The sequence below is a fragment of the Temnothorax americanus genome, unplaced genomic scaffold (genome assembly GCF_048541705.1).
Source record: "Temnothorax americanus isolate GAGA-0224 unplaced genomic scaffold, ASM4854170v1 Scaffold72, whole genome shotgun sequence".
In the NCBI taxonomy this organism is placed as follows: domain Eukaryota; kingdom Metazoa; phylum Arthropoda; class Insecta; order Hymenoptera; family Formicidae; genus Temnothorax; species Temnothorax americanus.
In genome coordinates this window covers 14,372-35,892 of record NW_027509795.1, presented here as the reverse complement: position 1 = coordinate 35,892, position 21,521 = coordinate 14,372, and the positions used below count along the sequence as shown (strand labels likewise).

Below are 21,521 nucleotides of genomic sequence, written 5' to 3'. Positions count from 1 at the left end.
TTGGATTTTCCCAGGTTCGTAGAACCATTTGCCCGGAAAGTCGAGTACTGGGAGCGGGCACTGTCGACCATCGGCGAAGTTTTGGAAATGGTGTTGGTAGTACAGAGAGGATACATGTATCTCGACAATATATTCACCACCGAGGACATCAGGAAACAACTCCCGAAGGAGACGGACAATTTTGACAAAGTGACAAGCGAGTTGGCTGAGCTTACGTCAAGGATGGCTTCTCATGGTTTGGCGTTGCCAGCCACTCATATTCCACGTATGTGTCATTAAAGAGATTTCAAGGAATAATTTGTTCATTATAACATCGTAAAATTTATTTAACTAAATTTTTTTAAAAAACTCGTACGGATTGCGTATTTTTCCGCGTACGCAAAAGTAAAACTTTAATGAGTATACGTATAGCGCGGTAATTCTTCAAAGAGAAAAATTTTTATTAAATACTCGTACAAGGATATTTGTCCAATTTAATTATATATATTCAGTAAAAAGTTCAAACAGTCATTATTTAACCGTATTCCACAATTCTGATATCTACAAAAGAATATAATACGAAGTATATGTATACATTATTAACTTTGAGTGCCATGTCTCTATAGCTGAATAATGTGTAAATTTCCATAAAAATCCCATGCATCATCCACACACACATTTGAGACTGACGGTCTTATTTACCCAATTAAGAATAATTTTATTAAATATTTAAGACACATTAAAGTAATAATATAAATAGAATAATAAATTTTATTTCGCCAGTGAATAGAATAACAATTAAAAGAATTTAAATCGACCGTAACTGGCAATATATAACGTCTTTACCGATATGAACATTGAAAAACTGTGAGCCAACTTGGTTTGTCGGATTCACACAGCACTTTTTTCAGATCAATATCGAGACATTATTAATTTTGACCATGGTTTTGGTCGGTTGATGTAATTTCTTAATTAAATAGTTTTTAAATTTTATTGCGAAAAATAATATAAATATTATTAAAACACTTAAAAAAGCAACAAAATATTAAAATAATTAAATTTATTAAAATATTAAATAAATTATACAATAATTAGATTTATTAAATTTAATGCCGAAATCAGCTTGACACTAAAAGTGTAAAAGTCTTTGTCGCATATTTTATAATTAGTATGCATGCTTGAATTAGTGCCAAACTCTTCTCATTATTCTCCATATTATAATTTTGTAACATTTTACGCATACCTTTAAAAATCAATTAAATTATGCATAGCATAGTTAATTTAACAAATATTTTGAAAGTTAATAAAAGCTTGCACATTTGGTAAATCAAAAAATGAGAATTTCTTGTAGCATTATAAACGTTCTCCAACTATTTGAAATTTTAACGCAATATTTTTACAAAAAAACGTTTACGCTAAGTACATTTGTGGAAGTATAATTTATAAAGAAAGGATTATTTAATCAGGCATTTTATATTTACCGGCGTGCACGATCATTCTGAGTATTGTACTAGAGTTAAAATTAAGCTATAGAACCGAGCCTGGGTATTAATGTAAATGGATACGTACAAACCGTTTGTCCGTTTCCGGCGTTAAAAAAAACCCGCGAGAAAGAGAGAGAGAGAGAGAGAGAGAGAGAGAGAGAGAGAAACTACGGTAAAAGAGGATAAAAGATCGAGCGGCGGCGAGCCGACGCGCGCGCGTACGCATACTGTAAAATAATGTAAATCTATTCTATTGAAAGCATTTGCATTTTTTCTCCGCTCCCCATCGCGCGGCGATCCTGTTAGCTGGCTTGCTGGAAGTCCTGAACAAACTCAACGACAAGTTGGAGGCGTTGCAACTGGCGCTCGAGCAGTACCTGGAAACTAAGCGTCGCGTATTTCCAAGACTTTACTTCGTCTCGAACGACGATATGTTGGAAATTCTGGCCCATTCTAAACGACCGGACCTCATGCAGTCGCACATCAGGAAGCTCTTCGCGAACATCAAGTCCTTGAAGCTCGCCAAGGTATTCACCATTCTCTTACTCTTGTTTTTTTCTTTTTTTTTTGCTGCACAAACTCATAGTCCCGAGATCCTTGATATCGCAACTCTTCCGTCTTCAGTCGCTGACTGGGAAATATGTAGCTGACGGGATGCACTCGAATGATGAAGAGTACGTCGAGTTTATCGAGCCGGTTCTCTTGGACGGTCAAGTCGAGTATTGGCTGTGCGATCTCGGTGAGTTCGTTCCTTTAACAGCATTCTTAGAAAATGAATAACAAACCGATACGTCATTAAATATCTCACCCTGTATTGGCAATCATCGTCATATTCTTAAAATCCGATTATCTTTCGTGATGCATAGTAGTTACCATTCTGCAAGTGTATAAGGTGTATTATCTCCATAAATCCTATTTCCTGTTATCTCATCGAAATCTACTCGCGCGAACGCGTGCGCGCATTGAAAGAAATATACACGCGTAAATTTATAAGGTCATAAATTACTTTTCGCAAAATCGAAAATGGCGTTTCTACCACTTGAAATATGGAAGCGACAAAGTTCTTTTGTATGTACGTCGTGGAAAACTAGAAGAAAGATCAGCGACGTGTGAACGCGGACTCATCAAATATTTACAATATCCTGCGGTATGCTCAGCGCGCGGATACCGAGAAGCGTTTACAACGGTTTACATTCGGGTGTTGCGTAAATAAAAGCCAACGCGAGAAAATTGGCCATAATTTATGCTCAATCCCGACGTGGTCCTCGACTCGCCCGTAAATTATCCGAGCCGCGGCAGCGTGCAACTTCGATTTCTGTTTGCGAGAGATAAAAATGCGCGAACGAAATAGCGCAAGGGGGAGCGGGAGGGGACGGGGAGGCGGGGGTAGAAGGTGACGGGGTGGGAATTCGCAGCGGGAAGCGTGCGTGAATAAAAACGCGGGGTGGCAATTGCAGAGGCCGCGATGAGAGTGACTCTGCGTGAAGTGTTGAGGCAGTGTCGGACAGCGCTGCGAAAAATGCTCGCGAAACGCGACAGGTGGGTGAAAGAATGGCCGGGCCAGCCGAGCATTACGTCCACTCAAATCCAATGGACGAGCGACTGCACGCGCACCCTGCTGCACTGCAAGTGAGTACCCCCGGGTTGCCTATGAGAAATTTAGCTGCGTTAGTTATGGAACGTGAGGCGGACAGGCGGACCCGTTGGAGCTGACTCGAGCTTGAAGCTGAACCGAGCCGGCCGAAGGCGCAACGCGGCACGGCGCGGCGCGGTGCTGCGCGGCGGCTCGGAAAGAGTGGAAACAGGATAAATGTGAGGGTTGGCTCTGATGGATACCGAGACGAGTTTAGAGAGAACGGGACGGCGAGATGGTGACATGTAAGGGTGAGAAAGGGCTAACCTACACAGAGGTGGAAGGACGGCCGAGAGAGAGAAAGAGAGAGAGAGAGAGAGAGAGAGAGACAGGAGACACGGCAACTCTAATAAGATAAATTTTGCATATTCTACGTCTCGTCGTGCGATCCGGCGACGGCACCTCGGGCAGCGCTCTGCAGCGCTCTTCCTCTCCCTCATTTGCATATACTAGCCGTACCGCGAATAATTTAACCCATACCTACGACCGTATCCCTACTCACCGAATAAAATCCCTCTCGTCCCGAGTCTCTCCGCGTAACGTTCGTGTTACGCGAGGCCCAACGTACCTTTCCTTTGCACGGGCGCCTCGGAAAAAGGACGCTAAAGAGCGCCGCGGTGGCGGTGCGGTGGTCGGAAAAATAGGGGCGAGCTGGATGCGTCGGACGGCGCGAGAAACAATATTGCTAAAAGTACATCGCAATGCTGCGTCGTCGTCTTACTCTTATCTCATGTTCTCGTAAAGTTGACACGTAAACTTTACGAGAACATGAGAAACCGTATGTTAATAATTTTGCAAAAACAGGGCGACAATACTCTCGCATTACTTTAGCAATATCTTTGAAGATATTATACGGATAAAGATAGTCTTTCTCAAGGTCTTCTAAAAATTTTTATAAAGATAAATTGACAAATTATATAAGAGGTAGCGCAGCTGCTCGTATGTTAGTCTATGTATTTTACAGACTAATTAGTTTTGTTCGACTTACCCACTTAAGGATGGCAGACTCCAAGAAGCCGTTACGAAAGCTGAGGAAGAAGCAGAATCAGGCGTTGGACAAATACTCAGGAGCTATACGAGGCGATCTGAATAAGCTGGATCGACTAAAGCTCAAGGCGATCGTCGTTATTGAGATACACGCGAGAGATGTCATCGAAAAGATGTACAAACTGAGTGAGTCGTACTCGATTCGTATGCACTATCTCAACGATTAATTCTTTTTATTTCCATTCAATATTTGTTTGCTACGCGTTTGTTTTGCTAACGTGTATTCAATGTATACACGGATGTAACCAACAAATTACGGACTTTATAGGACCATGCGACGCAACCGCATCACGTCCTGGCATTATATCGTTGGCGATATGATGCGCCATAGTGAGGAAACGCCGGCGCGTTCCCTCTCGTAAATTTGTATATCGATAGTATCTCGAAAAAGGATGCTGCGAAAAATATACATATGCGACAGCGAGGATTTATTTTTTCGAAGAATATAAAATCTGCAGAAATATGTTTTGAGAATTTCTTGCTTTTCTTCTTAACACATAATACTATACATAATTTTGTAATTTTTTACGTGTTGATTACTTTGGCGAGTTTCATTAAAGGCTTACATATGAGTAGACCGCAAGAAAAAAAAGTGAAATTCGGGAAATTTTATCTTGGAAACTATTAATTCGATGCGATCCGGGTTTTTTTTATTTAAAAGTATCTAAACGTTCTCTCAAATTTCCTTTTAAAAAATTACGGCATTCTAAATTAATGCATATATCTTTCTACTCCATCTCGTAAAATAAATTTAAAACAGAAAAAATTAGATTGCTATACTTACCTTCTGTAACACATAATTGTAATATTGTAAAACAGTATTTCGAGTTTCGAGTTACGTAACATTTCCTGTACTACTTTATTCTTATATACTTTCTTTATCACATTAATCCAAATGGAAAACAAGTAGAAACTTGCACATTGTTTCCTCGTAGTTTTTAATTGTGCAAGTAGAAACTTGCACATTGCTTCCTCATAGTTCCTAAGTGTGCAAGTTTTTATTTTATTTGAGGTATAATTATCGGTATTTATTTGTTTTGGCTTCCTCATAGAGGAAGCTGTGTTAGCAAAGGTTCTGATTTCACACTTAACTCTTTTGGGGACTGCGTAAATAATTATGTACATTCACTAAAAAATACTAAAAATACTTGTCCACTTAAAAACTAAAACAATATGCAGATTTCGCCAAATTCAATACCAACCTTCCTTAAATGATACTTTATCGATAAAAAAAATCAGCCCGATATTATAAATATTTGAGATAGCGATTTATTTTTAATTCTATTATATTTTCCAGTCTTTTTTCTACCCCTATTTCATATATAATTGGTTAAAATTTGGTTGATCAGATCAAGTTTTATAAAGCTTCTATGTATGTACGAATTCTTCGAAATTTCAAATGTGTGTAATACGAGATCTGTTCAATCAAATTTTAATGAATTATATATGAAATATATAGGGGTAGAAAAAAAACTGAAAAATATAATAAAATTAAAAATAAATCGCTATCTCAAATATTGAGAAAGCGGCAGCGTAAAACACATTTTTCAAAAAAAAGGAAAATCTGCATAAAATCTATACCGGTAGACCGATTTCAATAAAATTTGAGGAGGACATACTTTCTATGATACTCTATTTGTGTGCAAAAATTCAAACTGGTATCTAAAAAATTGTAGAAGTAGATGCGTGTACAAAAATCCGTACACACACACACACATACATACATACTTCCGGACATTTTTTACTAATATGATTTTTCGACATTTTAGAACATTCTAAACCTATTTCCATCAAAATCTCGAAAAAAAATTTTTTACCATTACAAAGCTTCCTCTATGAGGAAGCAATAAATGAAATCATGAAAAAACGGAAGCTAACTTTTCAAATTTTTCAGATTGTAAAGACGTGTCTGATTTCGAGTGGCTGTCGCAGCTAAGATTTTATTGGGATACGGATATCGACGATTGTGTTGTCCGACAGACAAACACTCATTTTGTATATGGATACGAATACCTGGGTAACACTGGGAGACTTGTAATAACTCCACTGACAGATCGGTATGTTTCTCTAAATGTTTTATTTAATTGCAACAAGTTAAATAACATGTTTGTATTACAATCGTTATTTTAATCATCTCCCCTTTATCTTTTTTTTAACAAATAATTTCTTAGAAAAAAGGATTGATTTTTTTTTAATTTGATGCTTTTATGCGACCTAACTGTTTGGCGTAAAGCTGAACAATCTTCATATACTCAGACTTATTTAATATTTGATTAGACATAAAAATAAAATTTTGTGCAATTTTAACTAAAAACTGAAAACAGAATGGTACTTTTTGCTACGTTATTATTAAAATAATTAAACAATTATAAATAAAACTGGATCGATAAATCTTAATTAATTAGAGAAGATGTCATTTTCGATTAGATCTTTGCGGTAGCCTAATAATAATTATTTTGTGTAAATTTTGTATACTTTTTCCACAATCAGTAAACTACGCGTCAATTATTTGTCGGTCTTAAAACATAGTATTTTATTGGAACAGTAAATCTACGTACTCTTAAATCAATTTAATCGATTTAACTTTAAATACTAATATGTATTATTTTTAAGTCACTGTAAATAATTTATTGCGAAAAATATCACCAACCTGGACCCCCTACAATAATCCATGTCTTTATTTCACAATCAGTGGTCGAATTGATAAAGACGTCCATCACGGATTATACAAAGGGGTAAATCTGAAGAATAATAACCTCCTCACCGATTTAGCTGAAATTTAACAATATTGTGTATTTTGGCGTGTTAAATCCAAATCTTATAAGTTAAAATCGTCGCTCTCACGTAGGATAAAAGTTATAAAGTGCTAAAAATGACAGTTGTGGAGTTACAATATATAGTGTATAAAATAAGCAAGGCGAATAGTTACTCATCAAGTGCGCTTGTTTCTACTGTAGTTTGTGCAAATGATTGAACGGGCAAATTAGGTGGACCTTGACTTTGGCGTTCTGCAGAGGGATTCATAATATAATCCGTTGAACTTCATGTACTTGGTCTGCATTAAAATGTGGCGTGTTTAAAATAGAAAAAAGAGTCATTATTTAAATTTAAAATGTCACAGTTGTAAGTTAAATTTGTGCAGAAGAGTCAGTTTTTAACTTATTGCAGCATATTATTACATTGCATAATATGTGCGATACGGATCAATTGCGCCTGCTTCCACTGTTGCTTGATTATATGACCGAAAGGACAAAGTATAACGTTCTTGACCTTGATATTGTACAAAAGGATTTATAATATTACCCGTTGAACTTGAAGTGGTTTCTCTGCATTGAAATGTAATATAATTAAAAATTATTTAAAATACTACTTTTGTAAATTATTTTTATGCATAAAAGATATATTTAAATTAAATAGAAATATGTATCAATAATAACACACGTCAATATATTTTACAATATAAAGACGAATAATTACTCATTAAGTACGTCAAATATTTTTCTTATTTTCTTCAAGTGACAGAGCAGGCACAGGTGATTCTCGACTTTGACATTCTACAAAGTGATCCATATCATAATCCATTGAACTAGAAATGCTTGGTCTGCAGTGAAAATAGAATAGATGTGATTGAAAATAGAAAAAAGAGACTATAATTATTTAAAATGTCACTGTTGTAACATATATCACTATACTGCCATTTTTAGGACTAACGACATTTATATATTTAAATATTATATAGAACCCGTTTATTGTTGCCTAACAGTAATCTATATATATATAAAACAAAGTCGGGTTAGTTACACCATTTATAACTCAAGAACGGCTGGACAGATTTTAATGATCTATGATTTGTTGGATTCGTCTCCGCCCCGAATAGCATAATAACAAAAAAAAATAGAAAAATACCGGGGCCGGGGCGAAGCCCGGCGGGGCATGCTAGTTTTTATTATTTACGAATTATCTATATATAATAAGTAAATGGTAAGTTTGAGTTGCTGTATGTAAATTTTATTAAATAAGGCTATATTTTAAATAGCTTTAGATATTTACTTGGTCGACATTAGTAGTGCAGAAATTCGAAACAGATATATAAAATGTATGATTATTCAAAATTATATCTGATTCGAATTTCTGCACTACTAATGTCGACCGAGTAAATATCTAATCTATAAATCACGAAACTGTGTATGTGTATAATGCATAAAAAAACGCTATTATGAACAATTCGAATTTTTTCAATTATATGCAAAATAACTGAAAAATTATTATTATTATTAGGATTGGGTAAGTACATTTACGACCGGAATTGCAAATGACTGTAATTTACATGAAAGCTGTTGGCGGGTGGTAATTAGAGTTTGTTTCTATATAACGCGGTTTTATTTAGATTAATATATAGAATGATTACAACGATTATGATTACACGTGGTCAACCGTGCGACGCCAGAAGGAGAACTGAACTGAATCCATGAGTATCAGAAAATAGAATAGATAAGCGTCGGTAATGTCGCGACCAGTTAGTTCCCCTCAAAGTCGTAGGCTCGAGTTAGGTTACTCGCGCAACGCAATCATCCCCAAACCATCCTGGCACTGAATGTGTTTATGTCCGGTTAATCCCTTGGTTAATATGTCTGCCGGCATATCATTGGTAGACATATACTGAAGCTCAATCGCGCCCGATGCACAATGATCTCGAATAAAATGGTGGCGCAAGTCGATATGTTTGGTTCTTGAATGATGCACGCCAGTGCTGTATACCAAACGCTGTGCTCTCTAGTTGTCGTTGAATAGTATGGTCCCGTCGCATGGTCTTGCTGTGTCGCGTAATAAGCCTTGAAGATAAATTGCCTCTTTGGTGGCCTCCGACATGGCCATATACTCGGCCTCTACACTCGATAGCGCTACAGTTCGTTGCTTTCGAGCTTCCCAACATATTGCTGCTCCTGCTAGGATAAATGCGTATCCAGAATACGATCGCCTGTCAACTGTGTTGGCACTCCAGTCTGCGTCAACTACTCCGTACAATGGTATATCTGATTTTTGGTACATCAGACCATGACCTTCGGTGCCCCTCAGGTATCTGAGGATTCTTTTGGCTGCCAGCCTGTGCTCAGTTGAATAGTTCGTATTGAATTGACTCAAGAAATTGACCGCGTACGCGATATCTGGTCTCGTAGATACCGCAAGATACATCAATGCTCCAATGAGACGTTGGAAAGGATATTGCCTCATTATCTTTTCATTAGCTCGTGACGGTTTTGTCAGTTGCACATTTGTATCGACTGGAGTCCTCGCTGGTTTGCAATCTTGCATGCCAAGTTTCAGTGTATTGACGCTGTGTTAAGACAACACTATAGTCATTCTCGTCTTGTTGCAACTCTATTCCCAGGCAATGATTCACTGGTCCCAAGTCTTTCATCTCAAATGACTCCGCCAAATTCCGCTTCACCTCCTTCATCCAGCTCGGATCGTTGGTTGCGATCACAATATCGTCGACATAAATCGCAATTATCATCACGCAATTTTTCCTCCGCGATGTAAACATACATGGGTCTTGGTCCGTTGGTCGCATACCCATTTGCTTCAATTTTGACACAAGACGACGATACCATTGCAACCCTGATTGTCGCAATCCATAAAGTGCTTTCTTCAATAAGCACACACCATCTTGATGTGCGTTCAAAGCAGGTAGCCAACGTTTTGCAGTTTTTATAATATCTTCTTTTTGAGTTATTTCCGCATTTGAACCTACGTGTTTTCCAGCGATGATCTTCGTCAATACCTCGTGCAACTGCTCAGGTACCTCCATGTGTACACGTCCTCTTCCAGTTCACCATTGAGATAGGCGGTTACCACATCCATTTGATGAATTTGCAACCCCAATTCTGCCGACAATGCCGCCAATAATCTAATTGAAGTCGATCTTGCCACGGGGGAATAAGTTTCATGGGAATCCTTTCCTGCACGTTGTGAGCAACCTTTTGCTACAAAACGTACTTTCTTCTTTGTGACTAATCCACTATCTTTGGTACAGAAAACAAATCTACTATTAATCACTTTTCGCTTTTGCGGTCTTGGTACAATTTCCCAAGTGTTGTTACGTATCTGCGCAAGGTATTCATCTTCCATGGCTGTTCTCCAGTCTTCGACGTCGTCGCTTTGCTCCGCTTCTTGCCACGTTGCAGGATCGTGTGTTAAGTTACATTCCATAAACGCGTCATCATTGTCTGGAGTCTCACCAGGTAGACCCTCATCATCCGAAACCTCACTATCCTCACCATCGTTTCCGTCATTGTTGTTAGCGTCCAGATGATATAGTTTTCTCGGCCTTCCAACCGATCCGGTACGCAATATCATCGGCCTTCCCCTTCCACGTTTCGGTGGTTGAAGCCTCGTTGGTAAAGGAGTAGAGCCTTCCGTTGCCCTTCGTTTAGGTGCTCTAACGATGACATCTCGAGGTACTTCTGTGTGATGCCTTTCCTTGATGACAACTTGAGGTTTTTCGGCGTGATGCTCCTCTGCCTGGTCCTCAATCAACTCGTCTTTCTGTTCGTGTCCTCTAGTTTCGATTTGGTCGGGTTTCTCGTCCTCAAGAAACTCTTGGTATTCACAATCAAAAGCTGACTCGTTCAAAAATTTCACGTCGCGACTCACGATTACTTTACGCGATTTCGGTAGCCACACGCGATATGCTTTCGATTCATTTGAATATCCTATGAAAATACTCTCCTCTGATCTCGAGTCAAATTTTCGTTTTTGGGGATTTTTGTCCGACACGAACACTCTCGAACCAAAGATTTGAAAATATATCACCGTAGGTGTTTTTCCCTTCCATAATTTATACGGTAAATTTGCACATTTTTTTCGATATTGTAAAAATTATTCTAGATGACCGTTCCCAAGTTAAGTATGTGGATTTACTGTTTCAACAAAAAACTATGTTTTAAGACCGACAAATAATCGGCGCGCATTTTACCGAGTTGGAAAAAGTATTAGGTATATATAAAATTATTATTATTGGGCTACCAAAATCCAGTCCAATCAAAAATGTTTTCTTCTCTAATTAATTGTAAAAGAAATTAATCGACAACGATTTTATCGAGACGCATTACATCGCCAATTTATCGAGGCTTTTTATACCGCAGATACTCGACAAAATTTAACGTCGTTCAAGTGAATTTGTATATGGTAAATACGAATAATGGCATACGTATATGCACTCGATTGCGGAGCCATTTGCAAAATTACTTTGTGACGTAACGTTACGACGTATTTAGTCGGTCACCCTACTCCGTCCCGTTCAGCAATGTTGAAACAGAAGTTTCTCAGTGGTTATCGCTCGTGCGCTATAGTTATATAGTCACGTATAGTTGGCACCAGATCGTGGCCAGCCGTAATTTCGTCTGTCACGCGCGCGTGGGTAACACACGACGGCGTGGGCAATGCTTACTGTTCGACACATTGGCAAATGTAATACAACCCCGGTTAGGTCAGCGAGGCTGACGATTACGGCGATTGCTTGACGCTGCTGCTCTGCACATGTACGATTTAGGTAAAGTTTTAAGTGCGCCGTTGCATTTAATGAGGGAACTTGCCGCCCGATACTGATCGCATCAAATAGCTCACGTTACATGATTAAGCCAAGGTCGCCAACTCATGATATACTTATCGCGCATCATACTTCACGTAACTAGTTATATCTTAGCGCGGGAACAACGTCACGTGTCGTCGTAGGTGCAATACGATGATCACTTAATTCAAACAAGCTGCAAGATGTTCTTCATACTCCGAGGAACTTTCGTATACTTAAATCTGACGCGATCGAATTATGAGAGGATTATAATCATGCAAAATGTCAAAGGAACAAATATATTGCGCTATTTGAAAATTAATTATTGAAATTAAGTGATTATATATGTGCGTGAAAGATGGTCAAAAAAGTTCACGAGAGATATTTAAAAAGTAAAACTGCTGACGCCGTCAATAATATTATACATATTTACGGTATGCTTCAACTTAATCATATCGAGCAAAAGAATACTTATGCATTTCGCAAAATGCCTGTCGCGTGTCTCGCGCGTAGAGTTCGCGCAGCAATTTCGGTCGACGATGCGGCGCAATATCGCGGATATGCGTGGCCATATAACTCGACACAGCCCTCGACGTAATATGCGGTGTAATGACAATGCGATGCGATCTCAAGAGCGGCCTCGAAAGGAGAGTACTTCGCGCGCCGCGCGCGACATCAAAGGATAAACGTGTAACGCCGGAGCAAGCAACGACATCCCGCATCCCGCCCGTCGCTGCTTAACGTGGTATCGATTTAATCGCGATAAAAGGCTACCGCTCTCTCGTTGCTTTAATTTATAGACGACGATTGCCATCTCGATACGTTTGTCCGCTCTCGCAGTCCCAAGAATTTGTCTTACGGAAAGAAGACAACAGCGCTCCACTTTCCGAGTATGCAGGAGACTCTTAATCTTCCGTGCCTTCCATGTAATCGCCCCGCGCCCCATTTCTTCGAAGGTAGATGAACTGTCCGCCTGTGTTTCGAATAGACGCATTAAATCGCAAACCGCGTTGGAGCATATGCACACTTCTCTGATGTATTCCTCGAATCGAATGCCAAAATTGCAGCTGCCCCGAAATATATACGGGTCTGATATGGTCGAGATATTTCGCCAATACGCTGTAAATTGCATGAAGATCCTCGTCGCGCCCATACGGGCGGCCAGAAACATAATCCTTGCGTTCAATATAACACGACGATATATATATACGTAATATTGTTCTTCTGTCGAACATTTTGAAGCGCGCATTAAAATACGTACAAAATAATATAATAATTGTACAATTTCGTAATCGCGGATTATTTAAAGCGTTCTCGTCTGTTAATTTTCCATTTCCACATATGTTACGTATTAATTAATGAAATAACTCTTTGCATTTATATCACATACAGATGTTACATCACGTTGACAACGGCTCTTCATTTGTATCGCGGCGGTAGCCCAAAGGGACCTGCTGGTACCGGAAAAACTGAAACGGTAAAGGACCTGGGAAAAGCGTTGGGCTTCAACGTAATCGTGCAAAATTGTTCGGAAGGGCTGGACTATAAAAGTATGGGCAAATTATTTTCTGGACTGTCGCAAACCGGCGCCTGGGGATGCTTCGACGAATTCAATCGGTGAATACTCTTGAAACCCAAATACCGTTTCGGCAAATAGAAAGGTCATAAACTTGATCGAATCTCTTCAAAACGCGTGACTAACGTTTGGAAATTTAATAATGTATATAATAAAAAAAAAGATAACATACATTTATTTTACTACTTAATTATCATAGAACATAGAAAAATTGCTTCTTTTATTCTCATTTTCCGTGCGAAACTAATTAGTCGGATGGTTTTATTATCACATGACGCAAATGAAAGAAACTACGAATGAAAAGACAGATAGAGAGAAAGATCTTTTAAAAACACCTATTTTTTAAATCGCAGAATTAACGTCGAAGTTTTATCAGTAGTGGCGCAACAGATCCTATCAATACTGACCGCTCTCGCCCAGAGACTTACGAGATTCATTCTCGACGGCGCCGCTACAAGCCTGGTACACACCTGCGGCATCTTCATCACAATGAATCCTGGTTACGCCGGACGTACCGAGCTTCCAGACAATTTAAAGTCTATGTTCCGACCAATCTCGATGATGGTGCCGGATAGTAGTATGATTGCCGAAATCAACTTGTTCGGCGAAGGGTTTCGAGACACCCGTGCATTGGCTAGAAAGGTTACTCGTAATTCTAAGCACCTTTTAATTGTAAATAATTTCGTAAATTAACAGTAATAATGATATAATATGTGGTACTATTAAATTTATTAAACAATTTTGAAGTTTTCTTGTTTACTCTATGGCCAATAACTTTTAAGTATTTATTTCATTTATTAGTAAAGAAATTTTAATATTATTTTAATTTGCTGAAAAAAATTTGCTGAAAATTCTGCATAATGCTTTTCTACTTTGTAGATTTCTACTTTATACTCTCTTGCCCAGCAGCAGCTTAGTAAGCAATACCATTATGACTTTGGTCTGCGAGGTATAGTAACGCTGACTCGATACGCTGGCAAAAAGAAACGATTGTATCCCAATTTGCCCGATGAGGAGGTGACTACTTTATAAAACGACTTAATCTCTAACAAGAGAGAGAATTTTACTATTCTTCGTTATTTTCAAAATACAACGCAATAAAATTTTGCTTAGAAATTAAGGGAAAATGACGTTTAAGTTATATTTTTTGTTACTACGTTTACTTGAAATATTTTCAAAGCGCCGGAAACGCAACATTTTTTTATACTACACGGACATCATAAACTTGCATCAACCAAGTTGAATGTTATCTAGATAATTATTCTCGCCATGAAAGACATGAATGTCGCCAAGCTTACCTCGGACGACCTACCGCTATTCCTCGATATCACCACAGATCTTTTCCCCAACGTAGACGTACCAACCGTGGATTACGAGGAAATTATCAGTTATATAACCAGCGAGGCAATCAAGTTGAAGCTGCAGGTAATCAACTTAGGGAGGATATAACGCAACTCCGCTTGCTGGAAGGTGCCAACGTTCGCATTTTTTATGTCGTGGCCTTAAGGACATTTATCGAGTATTTATCGAGAAATTATAAATGCTGATCCAACTCTTACAAATATCAATTTATATGTATCAAGCTTGATATCTTCCTTGAATCATCATTAGAATTTAATCCCCATCAGCGTTAGCAAACGTATAATTTATAGAAATTGTTCGGATTAATCGCCGGATAAATCATCTAGCTAGCTACATCGGGATTAATTAATCGTTTAAATTATCCGGATTACAGCCAATTCCCATGATAGTGACGAAAGTTATTGAACTGTACGAGACGAAGAGCTCGCGTCACTCAACAATGATCGTCGGCGCGTCAAACACCGCAAAAACCGCAACATGGAAGATTTTGCAGAATACGATGACGACAATGAAGAGCGATGGAAAGCCGGGCTTTAACACCGTTCACGTACATCCCATTAATCCTAAGGCACTGAGTCTCGGTGAACTCTACGGCGAGTACAATCTTTCCACCGGAGAATGGCTCGACGGAGTAATATCGTCCATCATGCGGAAAACTTGTTCTGGTAAAGCGCTTGATTGATTGCAATGTAATATGTGTGATGTAATAAGTATATTAGACGCTAAGGAGCAGCAAATTCAATCATTTATACGAAACATTTAAAGATAGATTTTATGATCAAGACGTATCTATTTAGAGTCACACAAAGTATATTTTGTACATAAAATTTAAAAAAAAAAACGCGAATTCATAAATATGAAAATTTGCAAATTTTACAATACATACTCGTTACAAATATGATATAAATATATATTTATATAAATGTACAAAATAATATATCAGTGTTGTGTCGCAACACGTACCAATTAGATGGTATAAAAATATTGCCCGCGGTTTGATAATTATGAATAATAAGTAACCGGAAGGAAGGAAGAATATGAGCAAGATTATTATGATGGAAACCGTTTTCTCTCTCGCTAACGCGATTTATGCCTGGAAAACATGCTACTCTAAAGCTCAACGCTCTTTTGATAGAGGATACCGCCGACGAAAAGTGGATCCTCTTTGATGGCCCCGTGGACGTTGATTGGATTGAGAACATGAACAGTGTCATGGATGACAACAAGGTATACTTCACCCATCCTTTGGCTTCTCCTTAGGATGAAATTGCATAAGGCTAACTGGCGCGTTTCCTGAAAATAAAAAAACATTGCGTTTTAAGGTACTGACGCTGGTAAATAACGATCGTATCGTCATGCCCGACCAAGTTTCGTTGCTTTTCGAGGTGCAAGACTTGGCCACTGCCTCTCCCGCGACCGTCTCCAGAGCAGGCATGATCTATAATGATTACAAGAATCTCGGTTGGCGTCCGTACGTCGATTCGTGGCTGCAAAAGTACGAAGCGAAACCGGAGTTCGTCGAAGAGGTGAGAACGAATAATCCATCGCGGCCCGATAAAACGTAATAGTTTTATTATACTTTTCAATCAGATGAATCGATTGTTCGAGAGCCGCGTCAACGTTACGCTAGGATTTAAGCGGCGAAATTGTGAGGAACTCGTGCCTGTCCTCGAATTAAACGCCGTTCAATCGCTCTGCAAACTTCTCGAAGTACTCGCGACGCCGCAAAACGGCGTGGAATTAGGCGAGGATCGCGACGCTTTCTCCAACATATGTAAAATATGGTTTTTCTTTTGGTACGTCAAGCCTCTTGAAATTTTTTTTCAAATATATCTTGATGGGGAAACCGTATGAGACGCGACAACTGCGTTTCGACGAGATAAAATTACAAATTCGCAGCCAGTATTCAAGCGGCGCGGGTTCGAATATTAATAGTTGCTCCTGGACATTTCCAAGTGACACTGATATTGTTCTCCGGTAGTTTGCAAGTCGTATTAAACTACAAGTTCTGAGTTAATGACATGGTAATAGTATTTGAGAGCACTAAATAACTACATTCAGTTCTACGTTGCAGCATGATATGGTCACTGTGCGCCTCGGTCAACGAGGACGGTCGCCAGAAAATGGATAAATTCATAAGGGAAATTGAAAGTTTTTTTCCGTTACGGGACACAGTATACGAGTATTACGTGGATGCGCGTCTGCGTACTTTCATTTTATGGGAGGAAAAATTATCGCCCGCGTGGAAATTTCAAGCCGAGTAAGCGATAATAACACATTCAATTAGTATGTCGCGAGTGCCATTCTAATTTCTTCTAGAAAATTTCGAATTGTTTCTTGTTCTCTCACAGAAGGTGCAGGATAAATTATAATCAATTAGAGAAAATGCCATTTACGGTCCGGACTGGCTCTAGATAGCCTAACAATATTGTGTAAATTTTGTATACTTTTTTCTAAACTCAGTAAACTGTGCGTAGATTTTTCGTCGGACTTTTAAAACACAGCTCTTTGTTGAAACAGAAAATCCACATATTTCATTAAATCGATTATTGATTGCGGATTTACTATTCCAACAAGAAGCTATGTTTTGAAAGACCAACAAAATATCGGCACGCAGTTCACTGAATTTGGAATAAAGTATACAAAATTCACACAATATTATTATGTTATTACACAATCCAGCCTGTGGACTGTATATATGGTATTTTTCTTTAATTAAATATATATTATATTGATCTCCTATTTCATTTTATTATTAATAAATTATAATTTTTTTGGTATTTTTGGTCAACTACAATTTATGATATTAAATTAGATAATTTAAATAAAACAGAATCATATCAAAATTAAGATATTTTTAATTTATTGTAAATTCCATATTTTAAATCATATATATATCTAGATACTCAAATAGAATAATTCAAATTATATCGTATTTAATTATATCTGTCAATTCAAAAATTGCTAAGCGTCAATAGCTTATTATTATACCACATCCCTTAACGGATTCCAATATATCCTTGACTCAATTTACAGTCTACCATTCTACAAGATAATAGTACCCACCGTAGACACGATACGATACGATTACATCGTAAGTTCTCTTCTATCGAATGGTTTTCCGGTGCTCGTAGTGGGCCCAGTGGGTACAGGAAAAACGTCCACTATCCAGTCGATACTTGAGCTTTTAGACGACACAAAATACGCTGTTCTGCTTGTAAATATGTCGGCCCAAACTACATCCGGTAACGTACAAGTAAGACTCGGAACGTATATATTGAATGGATAATAGTCTTAAATATTGAATGAACGTTTTACATTGACTCTCTTGGTTCAGGATGCAATAGAAAGTAGACTGGAAAAACGGAAGAAAGGAGTTTATGTTCCCACAGGCGGTAAGATTATGATCACTGTCATGGACGATTTTAATATGCCCATGAAGGACAAATACGGATCGCAACCGCCGTTGGAATTGATTCGCCAGTGGATCGATTATGGATTTTGGTAAAATTATATGCAAAATATTTACAAGAAAACGCGTAACAGACAAAAAACATGGAAAAGAACAGTAAAAGAAGCATAACAAATGTAGCAAAAACGTCGCGAGAAATATATGTTGAAATAATCTGTTGCAACAAATGTATAAAACGTTATTGACAGGTACGACCGTCAGAAGCAAATGAGGAAATACATTGAGAAAATGCAATTAATAGCTGCGATGGGACCACCCGGTGGAGGCCGCAACGTCATCACAAATCGATTGGTTACGAAATTCAACGTCATTAACATGACTTTTCCAAATGAAAGGCAAGTTATAAGGATTTACGGCACGATGTTGAACCAACAGCTGTCCGAATTTCATGCTGAAGTAAAAGGGATATGTAAGCGCAAAGTAATCCCCGTTGAACGTAATTGATAATTGTATAAAATTGCATGAAATGGTGTTTTCTTCTCAGCAAATGAAATAACGTTTGCCTCGCTCGATCTATACAATAATGTGGCCCAGAAGATGCTTCCCACTCCTACAAAGATGCATTACTTATTTAATTTGCGGGATATCTCGAAGGTAATACAGCGTATCAAAAGATTAAAAATCGACAAGCAATTGGCGGTAATTTCGCGAAAAGTAATCTGATAACGGAATACAAAAATTAGTATCGATCGTCGACAGGTCTTCCAGGGGCTGCTGCGCAGCCATAAGGACTATCAGTATTCCAGGCAGACTTTTCTACGATTGTGGGTCCACGAGAGTTTCCGAGTTTTCTGCGATCGGCTTATTGACGTGAAGTAAGCGCTCAAGAGGCATTAACTTAATTTAGCTTGGGATACGGGAGAAAAAAATGCTGAGCAATTTCTTTCAGGGACAGAGAGTGGTTCGTGACTCAGCTGAATGATCAGCTTGGGAAGTACTTCGAATTGACCTTCCATAACGTCTGCCCGGAGAAGAGATGCCCTATTTTCGGTAAACGCGCGCAATATTTTCATCTTTAACATTGATGTACTTTGTTCGCCATTTATTAATATTAATAACTAACACACGTCTAATTATTATCATTTTTTTATTATTGGTTTTGATACGTTCCGAATATTGAGACCATTTTAAGCTCAATATCTATAGGCAGTTTCATGAATGCCTGGGATATATACGAAGACCTTTCTGATATCGGTGCTATAAGGCGCTACGTGGAAGAACAGATTGATGAGTATAATGTTTCTCCCGGCGTGGTGCGCCTCGATCTCGTTCTGTTTCGCGACGCGATCGAACATGTATGTCGCATCGTTCGTGTAATATCGCAGGTTTGTAATTCACATGGCGTGCCGCATAACAATTACATTTTATTCAACGATATGTTGTTGAGAGATACAAAGATGAAGTACAAAGATGAATTACGTTATTACAGCTTTACACGTCATCACGATATTTTTCATTAAATTTAATATTTAATGTTTAATTTAAGTATCGTCATAAAGTTCGAGATTTGTCCTTCCTGCAGCCCCGCGGTAATATTCTTCTGGTTGGAATCGGTGGTAGCGGCAGACAATCACTTTCGCGTATCGGCAGTTACATGTGCGATCTGGCCACTTATCAAATTGCCGTTACGGCGAAATACAGAACACCGGAATTTCGTGAGGATCTCAAGACTCTGTACTCAATAACCGGGGTGGAGAACAAACCGACCAGTTTCCTCTTCAATGATACTCAAGTAGTAGAGGAGCAGTTTCTGGAGATTGTCAACAATATGCTGAGTACCGGCGAAGTGGCTAATCTCTACAAGACCGACGAAATAGAGGACGTAAGTCGGTTAATACGCTTCACCATCACCGTCATTTCATCTCCATTCGTATATAATCCGCGTTATTCTGTATAGGGCGTTTTCTCTCGGAAAAGAGAATCAGCTAAATTAAAAAGATAACAGAGAAGTGCCATTTTCAATTCCATGAAATTTATATCTCGTTTAATTATTCTCTGTGTCATATTCTTCTTACTATTCTTATATCATAAAATATACCTTGGATATATACCTTGGAAACGCTTGAAAGATATTTTATATTATTAAAAACACAAGAATGTTTTAATGACATTAAAAATATTATGCAATATTATGTAAACGTATATCGCTTTGCTTATTAATACAATATTATCCACTAAATTTTTTTACCGAAATTATCGCTTCATAAAGTAAGAGAATTAATCATTTCCTAAAGCTAAGAGTGGTCTTAAAAATATTAGAAAATATAAAAACTTGGAAATTATGTTTACAATATTGTTCACAATAATATTTTTATATTTACTATTGCTTTTAAAATAAATACGGAAAATGTATTATTCCCATAATATTTTTATAATATCAGAGATAATCCTTTTGTAATTATAAACTGTGTAAATAAGGAGTAAAGATAAATTTACATAAATAATGTGAACAAATATAGCTATATATTACATATCAAGAGTAATTCAAAAGTGAAAATGTACAAAGATATACGCACAGCTGAGGCAGTTTAAATACTCTGATGTCGCTATAAATTGCGTTTGTCTAACAATGTAACTCGGCAAAAATAAAATTAATTAATACAGGAGCGAGCTATTTCAGAAAGACATTTATTGTATATTTTGTTTCTCAGATCAAATATAAACTATCAAGGGAAGTAACAAAGGCTGGAAAGACACCAACGACTGAGACGGTATATTCCTTCCTGATCGAGAGGGCGCGTGCCAATATGCATTTGATCCTGTGCATGAGCCCGATCGGCGATGCCTTCAGGAACAGATTACGGCAGTACCCTTCCCTGATCAATTGCACGACCATCGATTGGTTCTTGGAATGGCCGAGAGAAGCTCTCCTCGAAGTTGGCAACAAGTTCCTCATGAATCTCAATCTGACGCTCACTATCACCGGCGAAAATAAAGTGGTGGGTACGCCCTTCCCCTTTCCGCGCGATCGATTCCATTCGATTCGATTCTTACGATCAACGCGCGTTTCCTACCACCAATCTTCCATTCCCCCCCGTCCCGCTCTCGTTCTTCTTGCCGACCATTTCAGCGAATCCGATTATTTTCCCATCTACGGTTTGCCCCCTGATGATACGAACGTCTGGCGCATTTCTTTCCGTCGGCCGAGGCTGAGATTGGTCGCTCGGATTCCTCGAAAATGCTTTCGATATTCATAATTCATCAAGATCCTCGGGAATGCCTTGTATATGTTTTATGCCAGGTCCCTCGAATGAAATTGTACCGAGAAGCGCGCAATGCACGGAAGATACGCACAAGTATTAATTGTTACAATTAGGCAAATACTTTAATTGGCATCAAACAAATGTTCTACCGTCATCAATAATTCCATAAAATTATTTTATATTTTTAATATAACT

At 38.1% G+C, this 21,521-nt stretch overlaps 1 protein-coding gene across 1 annotated transcript in view; it reads left to right on the top strand.

The window, feature by feature from the left end:
* Window positions 1-21,521, top strand: part of Kl-2 (dynein heavy chain 2, axonemal kl-2) — a 53,819-nt gene that overhangs the window by 20,632 nt on the left and 11,666 nt on the right. The window contains exons 23-46 of the mRNA XM_077422645.1: window positions 15-265; window positions 1,770-1,990; window positions 2,088-2,202; window positions 2,921-3,092; window positions 4,094-4,269; window positions 6,038-6,200; window positions 13,106-13,330; window positions 13,643-13,931; window positions 14,169-14,306; window positions 14,544-14,714; window positions 15,025-15,316; window positions 15,787-15,878; window positions 15,974-16,177; window positions 16,242-16,447; window positions 16,726-16,911; window positions 17,688-17,907; window positions 17,989-18,155; window positions 18,312-18,532; window positions 18,608-18,717; window positions 18,823-18,938; window positions 19,013-19,113; window positions 19,270-19,448; window positions 19,646-19,945; window positions 20,775-21,059. Of these exons, the coding sequence (XP_077278771.1) occupies window positions 15-265; window positions 1,770-1,990; window positions 2,088-2,202; window positions 2,921-3,092; window positions 4,094-4,269; window positions 6,038-6,200; window positions 13,106-13,330; window positions 13,643-13,931; window positions 14,169-14,306; window positions 14,544-14,714; window positions 15,025-15,316; window positions 15,787-15,878; window positions 15,974-16,177; window positions 16,242-16,447; window positions 16,726-16,911; window positions 17,688-17,907; window positions 17,989-18,155; window positions 18,312-18,532; window positions 18,608-18,717; window positions 18,823-18,938; window positions 19,013-19,113; window positions 19,270-19,448; window positions 19,646-19,945; window positions 20,775-21,059 (4,600 nt within the window). The remainder of the gene's footprint in view (window positions 1-14; window positions 266-1,769; window positions 1,991-2,087; window positions 2,203-2,920; window positions 3,093-4,093; window positions 4,270-6,037; window positions 6,201-13,105; window positions 13,331-13,642; window positions 13,932-14,168; window positions 14,307-14,543; window positions 14,715-15,024; window positions 15,317-15,786; window positions 15,879-15,973; window positions 16,178-16,241; window positions 16,448-16,725; window positions 16,912-17,687; window positions 17,908-17,988; window positions 18,156-18,311; window positions 18,533-18,607; window positions 18,718-18,822; window positions 18,939-19,012; window positions 19,114-19,269; window positions 19,449-19,645; window positions 19,946-20,774; window positions 21,060-21,521) is intronic.